The following is a 21,062-nucleotide window of genomic DNA, read 5'->3' as shown; positions in this document are numbered from 1 at the left end:
CCTCCTCCAGACGACCTGGGCCTCCACGTGGTTGAAGGTGACGGTGACACTGGCGGGCTGGCCCTCCACCACATACACGACGTCTGGCTTGTCCAGCACAGCGGGCGCCTCCTCCAGGGGCGGGCCTGCGAACGGGAGGGCTGGCTCAGTGCTGGGCCTCGGCACCCACTGCTCTCGGAATCCAACCGCCATCACCTCGTGAGCTCCGTTTTTTTATAGACGAGGAAGCCAAGGCTCAGAGAGGTTTAGCAACTCGTCTAGGGAACTCAGCCAGGAGCGGCAGAGCTGGGATTGGACCCCCAGCTCCTCTGACCCAGAACCACAGCCTCAACTTTGGTGCGTGCAGCTTTCAGGAGTGAGAAGGAAGCACTCTTGACAGGTAGGGGTCGTGTGCAGCCATGCCAATCCTGCCAGTTATTGCGTCCACACCAGCCCTGGAGCCTCCTCCACGGACACCACATCCCCTGGCCTGATGGCTCTTGCCCGCCCCCCTCCAGGAACACCAGGCTCACCACGCTCCAGCAGCTGCGTGGGCTCGGACGGGGGCGAGGGCTTGCTGCTGCTCTTGATGGTGGTGCTGAGAACCCGGAAGACGTGCTGGACCCCCTTTCGCAATCCGGTGGCTGCCCACCCGGGCTGCCGCAGGCCCGTGACCAGCGCCGTCCACTGGTCTGAGCCCAGCACCTGGTGCTGCACGGTGTAGGTCAGGGCGTCTGGGTCTAGTGGGGAGGCAGCTGCTAGAGGCGGGCCTGGTTGGGGTGCCCCCGCCCCCGTTCTGCTGGCTCGGGACCCAGGGTCTCATCAGTCTGGTCTGAGGACCTGCCTCAGTTTCTCCGGTCACTTCTGCCCATTTCCCCACCTGCTCCTGCCCAGCCACAGGCGGGGGAAGGCTCAGAGCCCATGAGGTGTCAGGCATGTGGTCCAGTTACAGGCGGGGAGGGAGCTTAACTTAGCTCTAATTCCTTGCTACCACCTGAGGTAGACAGACTGAGGCACAGAGCAGGAGGATGCTGTGCACGGGGAAGAACCACCACCCAGGCACCCGGTCCCTCTGAGAAGGGAAGGCAACACGGCAGCCCCTGCTTTGCCTCCTCCCCTGACCCAGCACCAGGGCTCTGTCAACCGTGGGGAGGTGGCCCACAAAGCCACTTCTGTCCTATTTTCAACGCTCCATCCACTCCCACTCTGTGTATATCCCCCTAGGCCTTGCCTTCCTCTCCTGGCCGCCCCCCCGGTGCCCTGCCTGAGCTTGTCTTGTCCATGCCCCCCTTCCCCACCCATGCCCCCATGTGGCCAGGACCCACCGATAGCCATGTCCAGACTCCTGGGGGGGTTCCATGCAAGCGTGATCATCCTCCCGGTCACAGCCACTACCTGAGGGGCGCCATCTGGGGGGCCCGGAACCACATCTGAAAGCCAGAGGTCCACTGTCCATGGGGGGTCCTTTAGGGCCCAACCACCCCCACGGGATCGCCAAGCCTTGGGGCACAGGCTGGAGGTAAAGCCCCATGGGCACAGGCAAGGCCAGGTGGCTCCCCAGAGAATGGAGGGGAAAGAGAGCTGGTGCAGAGGCCCTGCCCTCACCCAGGTCCCCAGGTGGGCCAGAGGCTAGGCTATGTACCCAGCTGACCGGAGGGTACCTGCCTCACCTGTGACGTAGAGATGAGCATAGCAGGCGGCTTTGCCCAGCTTGTTAGCAATGACGCTCTTGTAGACGCCAGCATGCTGAGGTCCCACGGCAGGGAACACCAAGCGATGGACATCCCTGTCTGGGGGCGGGGAGAGACATGACACTGGGCCTGAGCTGGAAGGATACTCTGGAGGGTGGGCCCATGCCATCCAGGCCTGGCCCTTCACCCCCCACCCCGCCACAATCCACTATAGGTGGGAGAGAAGGGCAGGGCAGACACAGAAGGGAGCCACACTCTAGGTCCAGGCTGCCCGTCCAAACCTGCAGCCCTGTCCCTCCTGCCTGGTCCTCCAGCACTCAGGCCCAGACCTTCTCATCGTCCTCCACTACACTTCACCCTCTGCAGGTTCCTACCCCAGACAGTTCCCTCTTTTCCATCCTCAGAGCCACTGCCCATCCCATCTCCAGCTCAGAGTCCATCAAAGCCTCCACTTGCATGAGCCACACCCCACCAGCCTCATGTGATCACATGTGATCTCTCCGAGGACCTTCATGGCACCTACTGCCAAACAGGTGGCCTCCAAAAGCCCTCAGTCCAAACTCATCCGCCCCTGTCTCCTGCTATTCTTCCATATCCTGACTCTGACCCACCATCAGGCCCCTAAACAAGCCACATGAGTCCCATCTCCAGGTCTCTGCTCACAAAATTCCTCTCTTCTGGACTGTTCTCTTACCTGAAGCCTCCTTCTCCTTCAAGATATAGTTTAGTGAGTGCCAGCCCTGGGCACTCCTCTCCATGCCCCTGGTCCCCTCTGTCCCTCCATCTCTGACTACCTCCCCAGGACCCCCAGCACCCGGCCCACACTGCTTCGGGTGGTCCTTCCTCTTCTTGCATGCGCCCCGCCTCCCGTAAGCTCCTTGAAGACAAGAGCTGATTTGTCCTACCAGGCTCAGTACTGAATGCCTTGTATACAGTAAGTGCCAAGTACATTAGATTATAAATTACAATAACATTTGTTTGCACTGTGCCTAGTCCATGCCAGATATTTGACGTGCATGTCTTTCTCCATATCCTTTCAACAACCCTGCAAGAATGTCCTCATGTTACCAATGAGGTCAGAGACACTAACAGACTTGTCCCAAGGTCACACCACTAATAGACAATGAAGCCATGGCTCGAACTTGGTTCCCCTGGATTCCCAAGCTCTCTCCCTACACTGTGCCTCCAGAATGATGGTGAGGAGGCCATCCCCCGGAGGGACATGAAGGGGAAGAGATGTGCACTGTCCTTCCTCCTCGACGTCAGGGCCGTCCCCAAACACCCCTCCCCGCTCTTAGAGGTTATCTCTGCCCGGAACAGCCACCCATTCATTTATCTCTGCTGACACTATTTATAAAGGAAGAGAAGCCCAACGCCACTGCTGACCCCAGATACAGACAAAAACAGAGGCGCCGGCTCAGATCCTGAGACAGACGCTCAGCCTGGGCCTCAGAGCAGATTGGGAGATGGGAAGCCTGTGGGCTGAGCAAAGACAGTGGTGGATGGGGATTGAGGGGAGAGTCAAAGCCAAGGTGGTGACACTGGGGATGGGAGGGGTGAGTGGAGCACGGGTGACAGGAGATGTCCTGGTTAGGCAGTCGGATGGTATTTGTCTGCCTTTAGGTAAATCTCTGTCCCTCTGCAAGCCTCAGTTTTCCCATCTGTAAACAGGGACCATAATACTTGCCTTAGAGTTCTGTGGTGAGGAACGTGGGATTCTCATGTCAGGCCTCTAGCATCAGGGCCTGGCATTCAAGAAGTGCCTACCAAAGGCGAGTTTTGTCACACTGCAGCAGCAGTTAGAGGAACCCATCACGGGTTGCGGGGTGGCACTGTCTGAGAGGGCGTAGCTAGACCTTCTCACACGAGGCTCAGATTCCTTCAAGGATGGAACTGAGATACTCCTTGAGAAAATACCCCAGGCTAGGAGGACACCCAGAGAAGGCGATGGCACCCCACTCCAGTACTCTTGCCTGGAGAATCCCATGGTGGAGGACCCTGGTAGGCTGCGGTCCATGGGGTCGCTAAGAGTCGGACACAACTGAGCGACTTCACTTTCACTTTTCGCTTTCATGCATTGGAAGAGGAAATGGCAACCCACTCCAGTGTTCTTGCCTGGAGAATCCCAGGGACTGGGGAGCCTAGTGGGCTGCTGTCTATGGGGTCGCACAAAGTCGGACACAACTGAAGCAACTTAGTAGTCGGAGGAGGAGGACACCAACCCAAATGTGTCCCTCTGTAATTTTCCTGCTGTTCTTTCTTCTTTATTTGTTATTGAACAACCCTGGACCAAGCATCCTTTTGATGCAGATGCTATCCACGTCAGGATTTTCACTGGAATTTCTCCAGGAAGGTGTGAGAAGCATCACTTTATCGACAAGGATGATGGTAATGGTAACAACAGCAGCCGTAACAGTGACATTTAACCCTCAGTGGCCCCTTGCTATTCGCCCTACATGCTCTCTGTGTATTAACTGATTCAATTCCCACAACAAGCCTACCACAGATGAGGAAACTGAGGCTTGGAGAGTTCTGTAACTTGCCACAGTCAGTAGCAGGCTGGACTGCTGGGCCAGTAAGTGCTAACAGGCCTCTGAGGCCGAAAGTGGTGACCCAGCAGATGGGGGCCAGGTGGGCTCAAGGCAGGAGGCTGCGACCCCATAGCCTCTGTGGGCTCCCAGGCACCCCATCCCTGACCAGGTGAGAGAAGGCAGGCCCAAGGGTGGGCAGAGGGGATGGGCTCTTGCAAGCAAAGAGGGTGCTGGAGGGGACAGCCCCAGCGTCCCTTCCCGGACACGTACACTGCGTCATGCGTCGGTCGTCGCTGCTCTGGATGCGGTGGCCGTTGTGGAACCAGCTGATGGTGGGGTAGGGCAGGCCGGTCACCTGGCACTCCAGCATGGCCTCCTTGGCCAGTCCCACGTCCAGATCCTGCAGCGGCCGCAGGAAGTCGGGCATGGACAGCCGCTCCAGCTCACCCTGCTCGGGCTCCTCAGGGATGGAGGGCATCTTCTCCAGCTTGGAGCTGTAAGAACCACACAGTGGCCCAGGGGCCTGGAGTCGCACCTCCTACCACAGGGCTGGGGCCCCCGGAGGCAGCCCTGGCTGCGCGGGGGTTGGGGGGGGTGCCCGGGGTGGTACCTAGGGCCAGTGGCAGCTGTCCGAGGCTCCTCCACGTAGAGCTGGGCTGAGCAGTGGGCCTGGCCGTGGGTGTTGGCAGCACTGACCGCGTAGAGCCCCTCATCCTCACTGCCCACGTGCGCGATGTGCAGCGAATGCAGGCCCCCATCCTGCCGCAGCCGCACGTTCTCGCTCTCCTCCACGGGGTGGCCTGCGAGGGATGGGGGTCAGGCGGCAGCCTCAGACAGCGGCCCTGCCCTCTGACCCCTCGGGGGTCCCTCTCCCAACATCTGCGGGGTGGAGGGCCATACCAAAGTGAGTCCAGGTAATGGAGGGGGGCGGGCTCCCGCTGATCTTGCAGTCGAAGCGGGCAGCGCGGCCCTCCAGCACTTCCACGTCCTCCAGCAGCCGCGTGAACAGAGGTGCCAGCGAGGGCCGCACGGTCAGCCGGGCACTGCAGGTCAGTTCATCTGGCGGGGAGGGGTCAGCACTGGGGCAGGGAAGGCTGTGGAGCCCTGGGCGCCCCAACCCGCCAGTCTCGCCCTCGTGCTAGGCAGGTAAAAGGAGCTTGGGCAAAAACTGGAGCCTGCGAAGAGCCCAGCCAGGTCCCGGGGCACCAGTCTGAGGCCACAGGCAAGATCGAGAGGCCGGACCTTCTCCAGAGGCTAGTAGGCAGCGAGAGTAGGGAGCAGGCTGCTGGGGCAGTCAGTGGGGGTACGTGGGAGACCAGGGCATGGCCTGGCTCTCTCCTCCTCGCCTCATCCTGCCCACCCAGGGTGAACCTCAGCACAGCTCTAAGAGAAGGGCCTAAAGCCAAGCCCACTCCATCCTCCACACCCCTTCCCCCTACCCTTGGAACTCTCCTCTATGGCCAGGTCGTGCCCACACTCCCTCGCCCCCATCCCAGACCCAGAGCACACGCCCCTGTGCCCCACACTACCACTGCACACAGAATCTTCTGGGGAAACAGCAGCCCCTGACGCTGACCTGATCCCTTCCTGCTTACAAAGGCCTCAGTGTCCCCTTTAGGTGCACATCAGCACAACCAGATGAGGCATTATCTCAGCTCCTCAAACGAGGACGGGGACCAGGCCAGAGATGTCATTAGTAACAGCAGACATTCATTAGGCGCCATCTTCGCCAGGTGGTTAGCTTTGTCCATCCATACATTATCTCATTAGCCCTATCGCTCCCGCTACGAGGCAGGCATTACCACAATCCCTGTTTACAGGCGAATGGCCTAAAGCTCCGAGAAATGAAGTGACTTGTCCAGTTACGCAGCTGCCATATGGCCAGGCCAGAACTGGAACCCCAGTCCAGGTGTGGTTGCTACACGCTGGCAGTGGGCTCCCCAACAGGGACGACAGTGAACACTGACACCATGTCAAACACCTGCTTTGTGCCAGGTGTGACTGCCCGTGCTGCCTTGAGGAGGCAGGTGTACTGCACTCTCTCACCCCACTGCTCTTCTCCCCAGAGATGGAGGCCTGTTTTCTGGTCGTCTTATTCAGCACCAGCTCCATCGGGGCTCCTACACTTCCACTCCCCTCCCCCCAGCTCTTGGGAGCTGGCAGCAGCCCTCAGGCCCAAGTGGGCAGTTACCTTTGGCCGTGCTGAGCTTGCAGGTGTAGACGCCGCTGTCGTCCTCATGCACAGAGGTGAGCAGCAGCTTGCATTTGCGGCCATCGAAATGCATCTTGCATTTGAGTAGTGCAGGCTGCAGCAGGCGGCCTCGGCACAGCCAGTCTACCTCCACGTCGGTGGGACCCGCCACCAGGCACTCAAACAGCGCCATCTCCCCGGCCCCCACGTCCACGTCCTGCAGAGGGGCCAGCACGGCCAGGGACCGGCTTTCAGGGTGTGCTGGGTGGGGGAAGCAGCCACAGGGGGCACACACGGAGCAGAGAAACACGGGCCGAGGGAGACACACACGCACACACACAGAGAGACAGACAGACAGACACAGAGAGAGAGATGCATTTTGTTCCTTTGGAGACAGGGAAAGCCCGCCCGCCCAGCAGGCCAAGATAGCAAGGGGCTCCCAGGCCTGGCTTCCGCATGGCCATCCCACCTGGGCCAGAGAAGGGGAACTCGGGGGAAGTGGGAGGGAATCAAGGGCATGAAAACCGAGAGGGCCACATGGGGACAGAGACGGCGGCGGAAAAAGAAGACACAGCACACCAGCTGGGTACAAACTGGACTTTATTTGAACTAAGAAACAGGTATTTCTGAATATGTCCACACCCACTACAGCAGGCCCCTACTCCTGCGCCAAGCCTGGCTAACTCTCATCTCAAATAGAGCATCCCTGGCCCTGATAGTGAACAAGGGAGCCCCGAAGGGCCCTAAGCCTGCTGCCCAGGGCCAGGCCTCAGCCAGGCCTCCTCATCAGCACAGGGCCAAGGGCCTCTGGCTTTTGGTCTCTTGTGAAATAGAAAGGATTGTGCCATTTGAAACCCATTTCTGGAATGGTCAGTGCCCCCTGAGCCCCTTGCCCATAGCCCCCTGCCCCTCTGGTTCCCTCTATCCTACGAACGCCAGGCCATGTCCTCTCTCCCTTTGCCTGACCCCACACCAGCTGGAGGGCATCCTTCCCTGACTGTCACAGACACACAGACAGACAAACAGAAAGACAGACAGGGCCTATAGCAGAGGCAGCACATGCACTCGCTGGGTGCTCCCCTTCGGGGAGAGACTGGGGGGTGGTCTTGATACCCCTCACAGTCGCCCTCCCCTCCTGGCACCCAGTCCGTGGGGGAGCTCCCAGCCTGCCCGACCATGTGTCCGCTTGGGGAGGGGGGTCCATAAGGGCTCATGGGCTGTCCCAGGACGCTGCGTGGGTGGGGAGGGGAGGGGAGGCTGGGACAGGGTCCGGGCCGGCAGGGTCTGTGGGCAGGAGGCAGTGAAACACAGCGAGGTCCGAGAGGTGCCTGAGACAGGGGCGCGGCTCGGAGGGTAGCGGGGGGGAGCGCAGGTGGCCCCCTGAGCTCACTCGCCTGTGTACAGACAAAAACCTCAGTCAGCAAGCGGCAGGTTAGTGCAGCACACGCACACGCACGCACAGGCACGCACACGCACGCAGACCTGGCTAGGGCCCCTCTTAAGACTGCCAGGGCGGCATTGCTACTTTTGGCTCCCCGCCCAGGTCAGCCCTGGGGGGAGGGGGCGGCAGTCAGCCAGAGGCCAGGTCTCCAGGGTTCCTGGGCAGGCAGAGGCCCTGGGCAACCAAGAAGAAGGCATTCCTAGGCGTCAGGAGCACCCCAACCGCCTGGGGGACACTGGGAGGAATCCCAAAGAGAGAAGCACCAAGACGTGGGTTAACACAGAGAAGCAAGGCAGAGCCAGACCCTGGGCGGGGGGGCGGCGGGGTGGGGGAAGGAGCAGGACAGGGAAGGGGGCTGGGCTGGGGAGGTGGGCAGGAGGAGAGCTAAAGAATTCAGAGATGGAAGAGGTGGCAGCCCCAGGCACCAGGAGGCATGGGCATGGTCACTAAGCGCATGGGGACCAAGGAGGTGACCATGACTCTCAGGGTCCAGGCTCCAATAGGGGGCTGGGGGGCTCCTCAGAGCTGGCCTCTGCCAGGAGGAGGGGGTGGTGGCTGAGTGTGGAGCTGGGGAGAGGGGTTCCTGGCCCTGAACTGCCCACAGGGAAGGTGGGGAGTAGAAGGTGAGGCAGAAGGCCTGCCCTGGGGAGGAAAAGCATCAGCCCCAAAGGGCCGCCTGCTGTCCTGAGGCCTAGAGGCCACCTGTCCTTACGCCCCAACTCCGGGGGCCCAGTCCTCTCCATGTCTTCCCAGCTCTGCTCACCCTGGCGACCCCGGGGTCCCTGCAACGCTCCATGCCCAAGTCACTCCAAGGGCCCCTCCGGACGGGTCCGACTATCAAACACTCCCCACTGCCACCCCCAACCACGGTATCGTCCACACAGCAATGGGATGGGTGGAAGAAGCAAGAGAGGAGCAGGGAGTGGGTGTGAGGAAGGGGCCTGGCGAGGTGACCAAGGCTTAGAAGAGTGTGAGATGAGGACCGCCGGCGACAGGAAGCAGGGTCTCTCGAGCTGGCACCGGAGCAGGCATGATGGAGGGTAGGGAAAGCAGTACTGTGTAGTAAGCTGAGCGCTCAACAATTTGCTGTGTGACCTAGGGCAAATTGCCTCCCTTCTCTGGGTCTCAGTTTCCTCACTACAGCATGAGCAGCTGAACCTGGGGACCTCAAAGGCCCTTTCAGTTGTGGCAGGCCATTAACTAAGCTTGTGTGAACATTGGCAACCGGGCAGGGATGAGGCCGGGGCCAGGGTGAGGGGTTGGTAGAGAGCGTGAGGTACTCACCTCTGACCTCCAGGCGCGCCTCGCACTGTCGAGCGCCATACTCGTTAACCGCCTTGCAGGTGTAGAAGCCAGCGTCGCCCCGCTCGGCAGCCAGGATCCGAAGCCGGCAGAGCCCATCCTCTGCCTCCTCAGCAAAGCGCCGCTGGTCTGGGCGCACAGGCTGACGGTTTCTCAGCCTGTCGGAAGGGTGAGAACTCAGTCCCCAGGCCCTGCGAGCATGGGGCTGCAAAGCCAAGCAGGCCTCCCACCCCAACATCATTCGTCCGCTCCCCAGATATGTCTCACTGGGCATGGGTACCCCTGGGTTACAGGGCTTGCTTTTCACCCTGACTCGCAATCCCACAACTGCCCCCTGCCCCCCAGGAACTTCCCGACACCCTCTGCCCACCTGGGTCACTCCCTTCTTGGAATCTAACTGCACATGTGTGTGTGTGTGTGTGTGTGTGCGCGCTTAGTGGCATCCAACTCTTTGTGGCCCTATGGACTGTAGCCCGCCAGGCTCCTCTGTCCATGGGATTTTCCAGGCAATTGCAGTTAAGAGTAACACCAAGCTATTCAGCTCTTGATAATCCTTAGATTTTTGTCTTGTTTTTACTTATGTTAATGGAGAGATAGCTTTCTCACTTCCCAAAAGGAATAGGAAATAACTTAGTGTTAAAAAACTACACTGGGGACTAGATAATCATTTAAAAGTGAAAAAGAGAACCCAAACCAATAGAAAGCTAAGCCAAACGAGTCATCAAATGGCACCTGAGACGAAGCCCTGCAGCTAAGGCCCAAGTTTAACTCTGGACGCTGGCAGCTCAGAAACAAATTAAGTGTGGGCCCAGTGCAGGGCTGGGCACAGCACAGGCCTCAAAAAAGTCACCCTGTTGTCAAATGACAGGGCTGAGGTTGGGATGAGGGTTGGGAAGCTTCTTCAGGAGCGAGAGGACACCGGGTCATTCACGCCAAGCGGACAGACAGGAGACCATCTGTTACCCAAACCCTTCGCAGAGGGGAAGCCCTGAATGAGTGTGAACACCAGGGCAGGGGTGGGGCCACGGTGCGGGTAGCCTGGGATGGTAGCCTGGGGTCCCACTGTGCCTGGGATGATGCCCCTTCGGACAGACTGAATTCCACAAAGGGTTTACTGACCCCCCACCCAAAGCCAGGCTTCACAGGGCCCAGCCCAGATCCGGCAAAGCTGGAAGATGGTAGTCAGGGGCTGCTACTCACCAGGAGACCACCGGCTTGGGTTCGCCCTGCACACGGATGCTCATGGTGACATCTTGGCCTTCCCTTACTGACTGGTCCATAAGTGAGACCTGCAGGGGACCCCGAGGTGTCAGGTGAGACAGGGCCCAGCTTTGGCTCCTAGGGGCAGGGGGACCCTGGGTCAGAGGTCTCTTCCACACCAGTCTGATGGAGACCGACTCTGGGTAAGAAGGGTTGATGAAACAAAGCCCCAGGCCTTGCTGGAGCCTGGTGTGGTCCCAAGAACAAAGGGCCACACAAAGGAATAGGAAGCTGGGGGCTGGCCTTAGGGGGTCTGACCTTGAAAGTAGGGGGCGCCTTGGAGCCAGTGTCCGAGGAACGGCGATTCTGGCCAGGACTGAGCTTCATGGTGGGGGCTCGGGGCCAGGTCTCCCCGGGTTCCGGGAACTCCTCTGGGGGGCTCAGATACTCTTCATCAGAGGTGATAGGACTGCTGAAAGGAGATGTTGACCCACCTGGAGGAGAGACAGAGGAGAAACAGTGCCATAGGGATGTCTGGAAGAAAGTGGGGTGGGCAGGGAGACCGAGACAACTAGTGGAATAGTCTGGGGTCAAGGACCTGATAAGGTCTGCAAAGTTGCAGAGCCCAGGAGTTGACATAGCTCCGTAAAGGCCCAGGAGCCAAGGAAGCTCAGAAGGCCAGCCCTGCCCTGACTTCACATCCCGGGGCTCCTACTCACTCGCTGTGACCTTGCCCAGGTGTTTCCTGTCCCAGAGCCCTGGACTCATGATCTGCCAGAAGCTCCCAACCCTGACCCTGCTGATTCTCTTGAGTGGGGCAACCATAGGGAACGGCCTGGGGCAAAGAATTCAGGCCCTAGAGGGGCTGTTCCTGGACCTTGTGGGAGATTTGGGATTCCACTGGAGCAGGGAACCCACATTCCCAGCATTGAACTGCAGGCCCCCAGTGCAGGTGGGTCATGGCTCTGGACCCCAGAGTAACACAACCAGGAAACCCGTTTCTCGGGTGAGCTGGGCCTGGTGCAGAGGAACACACACCTCGGACAAGCCCCATCCTGACCTCAGTGCCAGGGCCCATGAGGCGGCAGTGTCCAGCCAGCCCTTCCCCCACTCCCTTCTCAGCTTCCTGCCCCAGATACCCCAGGGGCACCTGTTGGCCCCAGCCCTGGAGCACAAACCCCCAAACTCTCAGGGGCCAGGAAGGCAGAGTTTTGAGTCATCCACAGAGAAGGGCGGCTCAGGGGAAGAGGAGGGGGCGCCAGCACTGCTTCGGGAGAGGGGTGTCCCCAGGGCCCTGACGCCCTCCCCTGCAACTGGCCAAGGGCCCAGCCTCACTGAGCTGGCTCCAATCCGACTGCCAAATACAGACATGAATCTGCCACAGCCCCCTGGCCCCTCCTCCTGGTCCCCCACCCCAAGCCCCTTTGGCTTCGCCCAGGGGCAGGGCTTGCACCCCAACTTACCCCGCGAGACTCTGCACACGGACCCCAGCCGGCACTTGTCCTGAAGGCTCTGTCCTGGCACCAGGCCTCCTGTGGCCTGCCCACTGCCCACCCCTCCGGCTCCCCAGGGAGCGGGAGCCCAGCCTGCCCAGCCCCACTCACTCTGCTGAGGCTCTGCATGAGGTCCAGGGGGAGGGGAAGGAGCCTGGGGAGGGGGAAGGAGGAGGTAGGGGCTGGCCTGGCTGGGACAGGCTGGGTGGCAGGCAGGCAGCTGGCCGGGGGAGGTGGTGCCTGGGCCCTGGAGCGGAGGGGGAGGAGAGGGGAGGGGCAGAGCGGCCTCCCTATTTAGCCACCCTGCTCATTCCTAAGCGGCGGGATCTGCCTTTTCTCTCCTTACGGCTTCTGGACCCTGACAAATGAGAAACCCCCTTAATGGTGCCTCGGCTCAAAGGGTGGCCGGGGGGTGGGGCGCTCAGTCCCCAGGGGAAGACGAGAGTGACACTTGGCTGCAGCAGTCAAGATGCCCGCATCTGACCCATTTGTCTTGCAGTGTCCACCACAGGAGGTACTGACGGCAAACGGCCCCTATGATGCCCTTTTCCCTGACCAAATGGCTAAGCTCCCTGATGCTGGAATCCACACCAAGCCTCAACCGCTAGAGCTGGGCCATGCCCAGTCCTCCCTGGTGCTGAGGATCAGAGAGCTGTCGGGACCTTTGACTTCTACTTGAGGGGCCCAGAGTCCCCGCTCTGCCTCTCCAGTCCTGCCATGGCAGGTGTGGCCCCGCAGCGACCGTGGGTTCCTGAGCCTTGCACCCAACCCCCTCCTCTACCGGCTCTACCAGGGACCTGTTGGCGACATCCCTCACCCTCTCTGCCCACCAGAGCCGACAGGTCAGGAGGACATGAGGCTGCTACCCACGGTGACCCCTCACCACTAGCACCCATCTGCACTTGGATGGGCATGGGGCTCGGAGACAGAACAGCAGAGCAGGGGAGCTGTTGAGGAGAGGTCACATGGCCTTCTCCCGCCAGCAATCACCCCCGCCCTGCGGCCACATTCCCAAGCTATGACCTGTGTTTCCCAGCACTGCCAGTGAAGAAGGGGGGAGGGCCCACCATTCAGGTTGGCTGTCCTGACACGGAGATGGAGAGGGAAGTCAGGATGGCACTTGATGAGCATCTGCTCAGGGTTTGAGCACTAGTTGATGCCGAGATCACAGGCATAGCCCCTGGAGGCAGGCATCCCCCTCCTCTCCGTGGAGTCTGGTGACCTCTGGGGTCACCTGCAGGTTGAACAGCACTGAGGCAGCTCAAGTGCCCAAAGAGAGACTGCAGAAATTAGAGCTTGACCAGCAGGGTTTGCAGGGAGCCCGAGACCCCTGGTGGTGGCTGGGGAAATAGCACCTGGGGCATGGGGTGATCAAGTGATTCAGGAATCCACCTGCAAATGACCCCAGTTGATTCCTGGGTCGGGAAAATCCGCTGGAGAAGGAGTAGGCTACCCACTCCAGTATTCTTGGGCTTCCCTTGTGGCTCAGCTGGTAAAGAATCTGCCTGCAATGCAGTAGACCTGGGTTCAATCCCTGGGTTGGGAAGATCCCCTGGAGAAGGGAAAGGCTATCCACTCCACTATTCTGGCCTAGAGAATTCCATCGACTGTATAGTCCATGGGGTTGCAAAGAGTAGGACATGACTGAGCGACTTTCACTTTCACTTTCACTTTCAAGTCCCTTAGTGGCTTCCTGGGTAGCTTAGCTAGTAAAGAATTTGCCTGCAATTCAGGAGACCCCGGTTCGATTCCTGTGTTGGGAATTAGGAACCCCACAAGTCGGGGAGCCCTCCCTCTTAAGACCAGTGCATCTCAACATCCCCAGAGGTGTTGCTGGTATAGATACAGTCACAGCCACCTACATGAAAAGCCTCTACATCAGAGCTTCTCAAAGTGGTCCTGAACCACCCATATCAGGACCACCTGGCAGCCTATTTAAATAATAGATTTCTGACCCGAAAAATTAGATTTCCTGAAACAGGAGAAATTTTTTTAAATGGCATGTCCCCAGGGAGATTCTTATGCATAGAAACATTTAGGGACCCCAGGACCCTCAGTGGATGAGGACAACCCGAAGAAGTGATATCACTAAGTCCCACCTCAGCCGGCCAACAAACTTCAAGGCTAAGCTCCAAACCTTGGAGGACTGGCTTCACTGGCCTCTCACCTGGCACAAGGCCCCTGACTCACGGTGGTGCTTCTCAGAGTTCACCTGGCACCAGAATCATGTGGAGAGCTTCTTAAACCCCAGCTCACTGGGTCACAGCCCCAGAGTTTCTAATGCTGTATGTCTGGCTGGGGCTCTTATCCTCCATTTCTAACACATCCCCAAGGTGATGATGATGCTCCTGGTCTGGGGTCCACACCTGGGGGACCACTACTCTATGGTCTCTACTGCCATCCCAACCTCCACGCTCAGGCAGATCCTCACTACCCTTGGCAGATTCGCATCCCGCCCAGCCTCTGCACGTGACCTAGGCTTTTCCAGGGGTTTGTGAAAGCTTCTACCCTCACTGCCATCTCCGTGGTCCACTCCAGTCCTGGCTGTCCAGGAGGGCCTCAAGGTATGACTGGAAGGGCTGGCAGGGGTGAAGAAAAGAGTGGTGTCCTCAGGAAACTTCCAGCTGGTTGAGATGACAAACCAGATACCCACACGACATAATATCAAGCATGAATACGGTGGCAAGAGTGGGGCTTACTGATAAGGGCCAGATGAATACAGAGAACAGGATGTTACTTTCGGCTCAGGGAAGAAGGGAGAACTGATGGAAGGGTGGTATTAGAATTCAGAGTTTGGTTTAAGTAGGAAAAAGCATTCTTGGCAGAGGAAACCAGCTGAGCAAATGCTCAAAGTCAGAAAGCGTGTGCAGTGAACTGTAGCTCATCCTTCTGGCTCAAAACTAGGTAAAGAAGAAAGTGGGACGTGACAGTGTCAGTGTCTCTGGCCATCGTGGGGTCATGCTCAAGCCCAGGCGGTCAAGGTCTGCTTCAGGGGTGCTGCCTTCACTCTGAGGGCAAAGGGGGGCTCTGGGAGGTACCTGAGGAAGGGGTAACATGCGGGACGCTCACAGCACTGACATATGTGGTCGGGTTGTTCACAGCCCACTCTTCACACGCACTGTCTCGGGAGGTCCTCTAGAGGCGATTCCTCTAAATGTCTGCTGGGTAACCCCGCCGCAGAAGTGAGGGAAGGGAGAGCACAGGCTGGCCTGCAGCTGGGAGCGTCCACAGGCGCTGCCAGGAAGTGTCCCCGCTTAGAGAAGGAGAAGGGCTGTGCTGAGAGTGTTTCTGTTTTGGCTTAAAATGGACCTGGAAGCGGAGAGAATTTCACGTGGTCGGCCTGACCTAGCTATGGAAGCGGTTAATTCCGTACTTGGGGCTGCCGCAAGTTTAGATAAATTGGCACTAACGGTGGATGAGGTCCCCGTTCTTTTTTTTGTTTTCTTTTTTGGCCACACCGCATGGCTTATGGGATCTTAGTTCTCTGACCAGGGATCGAACCCAGGGCCTTCAGTGGTGAAAGCACAGAGTCCTAATCACTGGACACCCCCTCATTCTTCTGCCAGCTGTGCATGATGACTCCCACTCTAGGATAGCAGCTTTTGTGGGCCAACTTGCTTCCGGTAGAGAGCAGTGTGGCGGTGGGCTGAGTCAGGTCAAGGGACCACACTGCTTTCTTAGATGCTGTCCAAATCGCCAGCAAAGATGGACAGAAGGGCCGTGTGGCATTTCAAGGTCCCCTCATGGGCAGCTGCTGCCTTCCCAAGGAAAAACCTGTGATTCTGCAGCAACAGGCCAAGACCAGGGGCCAGAAGAAGCAGGGGGGTGGTGGGGGGGTAGATGTTGGCACCATGATTTCTTCTTCCTCTCTTTTTACACTGATGACCTCCAATAAACCACTTCTTCCCTATTATGATAGTGTTGGTCCTATTGGTAGGACCAGAATGAGCTTTGTTAAGCCTTATCTTCTGGCCCAAATGTCCTTAGCCTAATCATTAGCCCCCCAGACCCTCACAAATCTTACCAATGAAAGTAGCCCAGGAGTTACAAAGTGACCCTTGCGTTGTAGACGAGAACACACCACCAGCTGGGGCCAAGGCTCAGCTGGAAAATGCTAGAAATGTAGACTCAAATATAGAAGACCTGTATGTGAGGGGAGGGCTGAAGGCAGCTGGATGGAGGCCTGGGTGCGTGAATCCCCCATGTCTCCCCTCCTCCTGACCAGAGCCTGCAGTGGGGGTGAGCTGACCACAGCCACCAGGCACGCAGGGAAACAAAGCAGCACTATAGCCGAAGGGAAGGTGGGGAGCCAGAGAGGAAGCACAGAAACGCTCCCCCAGGATGACCCACCCACAGGGGGCGTGGATAGCCTCTGCCCCCCGCCCTGGGAGCTCCAGAGCACAACTTTAACCTTGTGCCTCGAACCCTGACCCCTTTCGGGTAGCGGAAGAGGGGATGGTACAGTGCAGTGATTAGGAGGACAAGCTTGGGAGACCCAGGAACAGGGCTTCAAACCATGATCTGGCCTCCAGCGGCCTCTGCTCCTAGAGCTGAGCACCCAACAGGGTAGCCACCAGCTGCCTGAGACAATTTCAGTGCACTTTAACTAAAATGAAATAAAACAAAAAAGTCAGATCTTCAGTCACACTGGCCACCTTTCATGTCCTCAACAGCCACCTGTAGTTAGTGGCTACCCTATTAAGGCAAGTAAGAACGTTTCTATCATCACAGGAAGTTCTATGATCAGTGATGCTCTGGAGCAATTTGCTAAAGCTTCCCAAGTCTCCACTTCCTCATCTGTAACATGGTCATGACAAACTTAGACAGGGTGCTGAAAAGCAGAGTCATTACTCTGCTGACAAAGGTCCAAATATAGTCAAGGCTATGGTCTTCCCAACTCATATTGAGAGTTGGACTGTAAAGAAGGCAGAGAGCTGAAGAATGGATGCCTTCGAACTATGGTCCTGGAGAAGACTCCTGAGAGTCCCTTGGACCACAAGGAGATCTAATCAGTCAATCTTAAGGGAAATCAAGCCTGCACTCATTGAAAGGACTGATGCTGAAGTTGAAACGCCAGTATTTTGGTCATTTAATGTGAACAGCTGACTCACTGGAAAAGTCCATGATGCTGGGAAAGACTGCGGGCAGAAGAAGAGGGCATCAGAGGATGAGATGGCTGGATCACATCACTGATGCAATGGACATGAACTTGGGCAAACTTTGGGAGATGGTGAAAGACAGAGAGGCCTGGCGTGCTACAGTCCATGGGGTTGCAAAGAGTCAGACATGACTGGGCGACCGAACAACAACAACAAGAAGGAGCATAATAATAAAGCCTACCTCCCAGGGTTGTATTACATATGAGAACCCAGTCAACACAAGACCTGATCACATAAAAAGCAGAGACATCACTTTGCTGACAAAGGTCTGTATAGTCAAAGCTATGGTTTTTCCAGTAGTCATGTGTGGATGTGAGAGCTCGACCATAAACAAGGCTGAGCACCGAAGAATTGATGCTTTCAAACTGTGATGCTGGAGAAGACTCTTGACGAGTCCCTTGCACAGCAAGGAGATCCAACCAGTCAATCCTAAAGGAAATCAATCCTGAATATTCATTGGAAGGACTGATGCTAAAGCTCCAATCCTTTGGCCACCTGATTCGAGGAGCCAATTCATTGGAAAAGACCCTGATGCTGGGAAAGATTGAGGGCAGGAGGAGAAGGGGGTGACAGAGGATGAAATAGTCGCATGGCATCACCAACTCAATGGACATGAGTTTGAGCAAACTCTGGGAGACAGTGAAGGACGGGGAAGCCTGGCGTGCTGCAGTCCACGGGGTTGCAGACAGTCGGCTACAGCTCAGTGACGGAACAAGAACAGCACGTTACCTTATTCTGCCATCCATGCTAAGCTTAGGTTTCACGGGTGAGTGTTTCCATCACTTTAAATCACCTGTTGCTTCTAACATTTGGAAGCAGATTACAGATGCTCAATAAAGGCTGCTGCCCTTGTGCTAACTCTGTCACTTTAGCCTTTCATCATCCCGTCTGTAAAGCGGCCATGTTACTCCCAGAAATGTTCCTCTCCTAGGGGTGTATGTGGTGGGATGCAGCTCAAGTGAAGGGAGAAATGTCAAAGGGTTTGTAAAAAAGTATCTGGCACTCTCCAAACAGAAGAAACTGTTCAGAGACATGAAGCACTTGGCACCCAGTTGGTGCTCAGTAAATGCACGTGTGATGGATGTGGGCAGCATTGAGAATGCTTAGCTTCACCTCCCACACACCCCCAGCACTCGCCCCAACACACACACACCCCTTGGGAGCATGACTGGGTCTCCACAGAGTTATCCAGCAGGGTGGGGCGGGCGGGGAGGGAACCAGGGCTGGGGTGGGGCTGCAGAGGCAGCAAGGGCAGGCTCTGCCCTGCAAATCCAGCACCTATGGAACTCTATTCTTCAGTTACCCCTGTTCCTGAAGTTCCCAACCAGAAACTGAGAACTGTCAGATCTCAAAAGCTTGTCCTGTTGAGGGGAGGAACCCCAAGAGGGCACTGGGCAGCCACTCCTGGTTACCAAGGGGGGCCAAAAGGAGCAAGAAAGGAAGGTGGTTCCAAGAGACCTCTTCCTACAAGACACCATACCCTCCCTCCCTCAACACACTCCCAACCCCACCCACAGCCACACTGCCTGACACCCTTCCCTTGCCCCACCCCCTCAATCCCCACAGACTCCAGGCCTGGGACCCCCTCCCTTGCCAAATGTCTGTGCCACCCACAGGTTCCGCCCATTCCTGCTGCTCTCTAGGTCCACTGGCCCCCGTCCAGCTGCTCTGGACCAAACAGCGCCTTGTAGGGTAAGAAAATCTGCTTTCTCCACGACAGCCGCGTCTACACTCACGTGCTTGTCCCTCAAGCCCTGAGGCCCTCCAGCCAGCCTGGCTTATGGGAACTGCTCCGTGGCCACAGTGCCTGGTGCGGCTGACTAATGTGATGAAGCTTTCTGGCTCCCCAGGCTGGAGGAGGCACAGAGATGCTGTGGCGGGCTAAAGACCCAGGGACTGGGAAATACAGAGGGGCTGTGGGCCGCAGGCCTGGGGAGGGCAGGGAAGGAGTCCCCAAGGCACAGACAGGCTGAAGGAAGGGCAGAAAAGGAAGAGGCAGTTTTCTGGGAGCCTCCTGGAAACCCATGCTCCTGTGCTCAACATCACCCCTTAATAATGCTAACAACTAACATTTGTCTACAGCTTTACACTTCATAAAGCTCGTTCACACATTTGCTTTCATTCGTGAGGATGGTATAATTATCTCTGGTTTACAAACGAGGAAACTAAAGTGCAGGGAGGTTCCATGTGGCGGAACATAGAACTCCCAGTCAAGTGCTGACAGTTGCCTTGCCCCAAGCCTCCTTCCCAACCTTAAAAGGCTTTCAAATGGCCCTGAGCCAGTATTGGGGCAAACCGCCCCCCCACCACCACCACCACGCACATACAACCCTCGGCCAAATCTCAGCCCAAGCCAGGTATTGACCGGAGTCCTGGAGCCAGGCCATGGCCCCCAAAGAGGAGCGGGGAGCTGAGTCAGAAGCCAGATCCCGGAGGTGATGGAAGGACGGAAGCATGCAGTGGAGGGATGGGTATGATTCAGCGTGGTGGGAGGGGCGAGCATAAGGAGAATACCTAACTCATGGGCCCCTGGAAGGGGGATGTAAGCTAAGGAAGAGGCAGACCTGCAGGCCTGCAAAGCCAGACAGGTGCAACCCAAAGGACCTAATGCTGGACTGGGACTCAGGCCAGACACTGCCAAGAACTCCCTAATCTCTGATCGTGAAGGTGCTGAGGACCTAGGACCACAGCAAACAGGCTCTGTAATCTTGTCTCCGGCAGCACCGAGTAAAAGTAAAGGACAGAACAAGGTATACTATTCCCTGTCCGGGCACGCCTAGCCCTTCCCCCTGCCCGCCTAATTCCCAGGCTCCTGCAGGGCTCTGATGTCTCTCAGTCCAGGATATCACAACACCAACAGACCACTTGGCCAGTCTAGGGACCAGATTCATCTACCCTGCACTGTCCTCTATCCCAGGTCCGCTGACCTAGGTTGATTGCCCAGTGGTAATCTCCTTAATGAACTTCCCTAGTGGCTCAGATGGTAAAGCATCTGCCTACAATGCAGGAGACCCGGGTTCAATCCCTGGGTCAGGAAGATCCCCTGGAGAAGGAAATGGCAACCCACTCCAGTATCCTTGCCTGGAAAATCCCACAGACGGAGGAGCCTGGTAGGCTACAGCCCATGCGCGACGTTTCCTTTTGAAACACCCCCTACCCTCTCTCACCTCCCCACCCCACCCCACTGCCCAGGGCCAGCACTTTGTCAGCCCAGCAACCTGAATGACTTGAACTGGCAATGCACACCAACACCAGTCCTCAACCTGAAAGAAACCCGGCTCAAATCCAAAGGAAGTAGTTCGACACCAAGAAAGGACTTTCATAAAAATAGAAAACGAGGCAGCCTCAGCTATATCCCAAGAGGTACTCTCAGATGCATCTTCTTTCGGGCTCTGGGTTCAACTGAAGGAGCAAGGGAGCAGGGGAAGGTTGTGGCGCTTAAAAGTATCTGTTTTTACAAGAGGTGGGAATAGAGGTGACCATTCTAGAGAGGAAATGACCTCAGAAGACTCCTGATGGCTTTTAAACCCTTTGAGCAGGGAGATTCTTTATCTCTGAGACTCAAGGATAATTTGCTTTCCCCAAAGAACCCGGTTCAGGGAAATGCCATGGGAGGAGGGCATTTAGAGGATGTCGGAAGACACACTTCAATGACTTCATGAATTGGCCTCTCTGGCATGTGCCTTGGGAATTTGGCCACTGCCTTGGGGGCAGGGCCATTTAAAATGCTTGCACTAGAGCAGCCAACACAGGAGAATGGACTAGAATGCACACTGGTTGAGAGCCCAAGCACCAGGCTAGGAGTGGGAAGGGTCACTAGTGGCTCACCTCCCCCAGCCCCAGGGCCCACGGTTCCCTACCAGGTCTCACGGCCAGCGTGGCAGCGCAGCGGGCCTGGCCCAGCTCGTTGGTGGCAGTGGCTGCATAGCTCCCGGCATCGGCGGCCCGGGCCTCCCGGAGCAGCAGGGTGTGCCGCTCGCCTTCTGCCCGGATGAGAAGGCGGCCATCACTGCGCAGCGGGGACCCATCCTTCTGCCAGGACACTGTAGGGAAGCAGTGGGGTGACCAGGTTGTC

At 57.4% G+C, this 21,062-nt stretch overlaps 1 protein-coding gene across 5 annotated transcripts in view; it reads right to left on the bottom strand.

Annotated features, from left to right (window-relative positions):
• SPEG (striated muscle enriched protein kinase) overlaps nt 1–21,062 on the bottom strand; it is a 58,776-nt gene that overhangs the window by 20,628 nt on the left and 17,086 nt on the right. For 3 of the 5 annotated variants that reach the window (XM_055573551.1, XM_055573550.1, XM_055573548.1), the window contains 12 exons: nt 20,848–21,030; nt 10,654–10,829; nt 10,336–10,424; nt 9,118–9,293; nt 6,393–6,653; nt 5,102–5,260; nt 4,812–5,001; nt 4,472–4,695; nt 1,650–1,769; nt 1,305–1,409; nt 513–719; nt 2–125 (listed from right to left, as the gene is read on the bottom strand). In XM_055573551.1, the coding sequence (XP_055429526.1) occupies nt 2–125; nt 513–719; nt 1,305–1,409; nt 1,650–1,769; nt 4,472–4,695; nt 4,812–5,001; nt 5,102–5,260; nt 6,393–6,653; nt 9,118–9,293; nt 10,336–10,424; nt 10,654–10,829; nt 20,848–21,030 (2,014 nt within the window). Of the gene's footprint in view, nt 1; nt 126–512; nt 720–1,304; nt 1,410–1,649; nt 1,770–4,471; nt 4,696–4,811; nt 5,002–5,101; nt 5,261–6,392; nt 6,654–6,958; nt 7,787–9,117; nt 9,294–10,335; nt 10,425–10,653; nt 10,830–11,798; nt 12,112–20,847; nt 21,031–21,062 lie in introns of those variants that run through there. The other 2 variants (XM_055573552.1, XM_055573553.1) reach the window with 2 other exon arrangements.

This window comes from Bubalus kerabau, chromosome 3, assembly GCF_029407905.1.
Source record: "Bubalus kerabau isolate K-KA32 ecotype Philippines breed swamp buffalo chromosome 3, PCC_UOA_SB_1v2, whole genome shotgun sequence".
Taxonomy (NCBI): Eukaryota; Metazoa; Chordata; class Mammalia; order Artiodactyla; family Bovidae; genus Bubalus; species Bubalus kerabau.
Note: the sequence above shows the minus strand (reverse complement) of the source record. Positions and strands in the feature narration are given on the sequence as shown.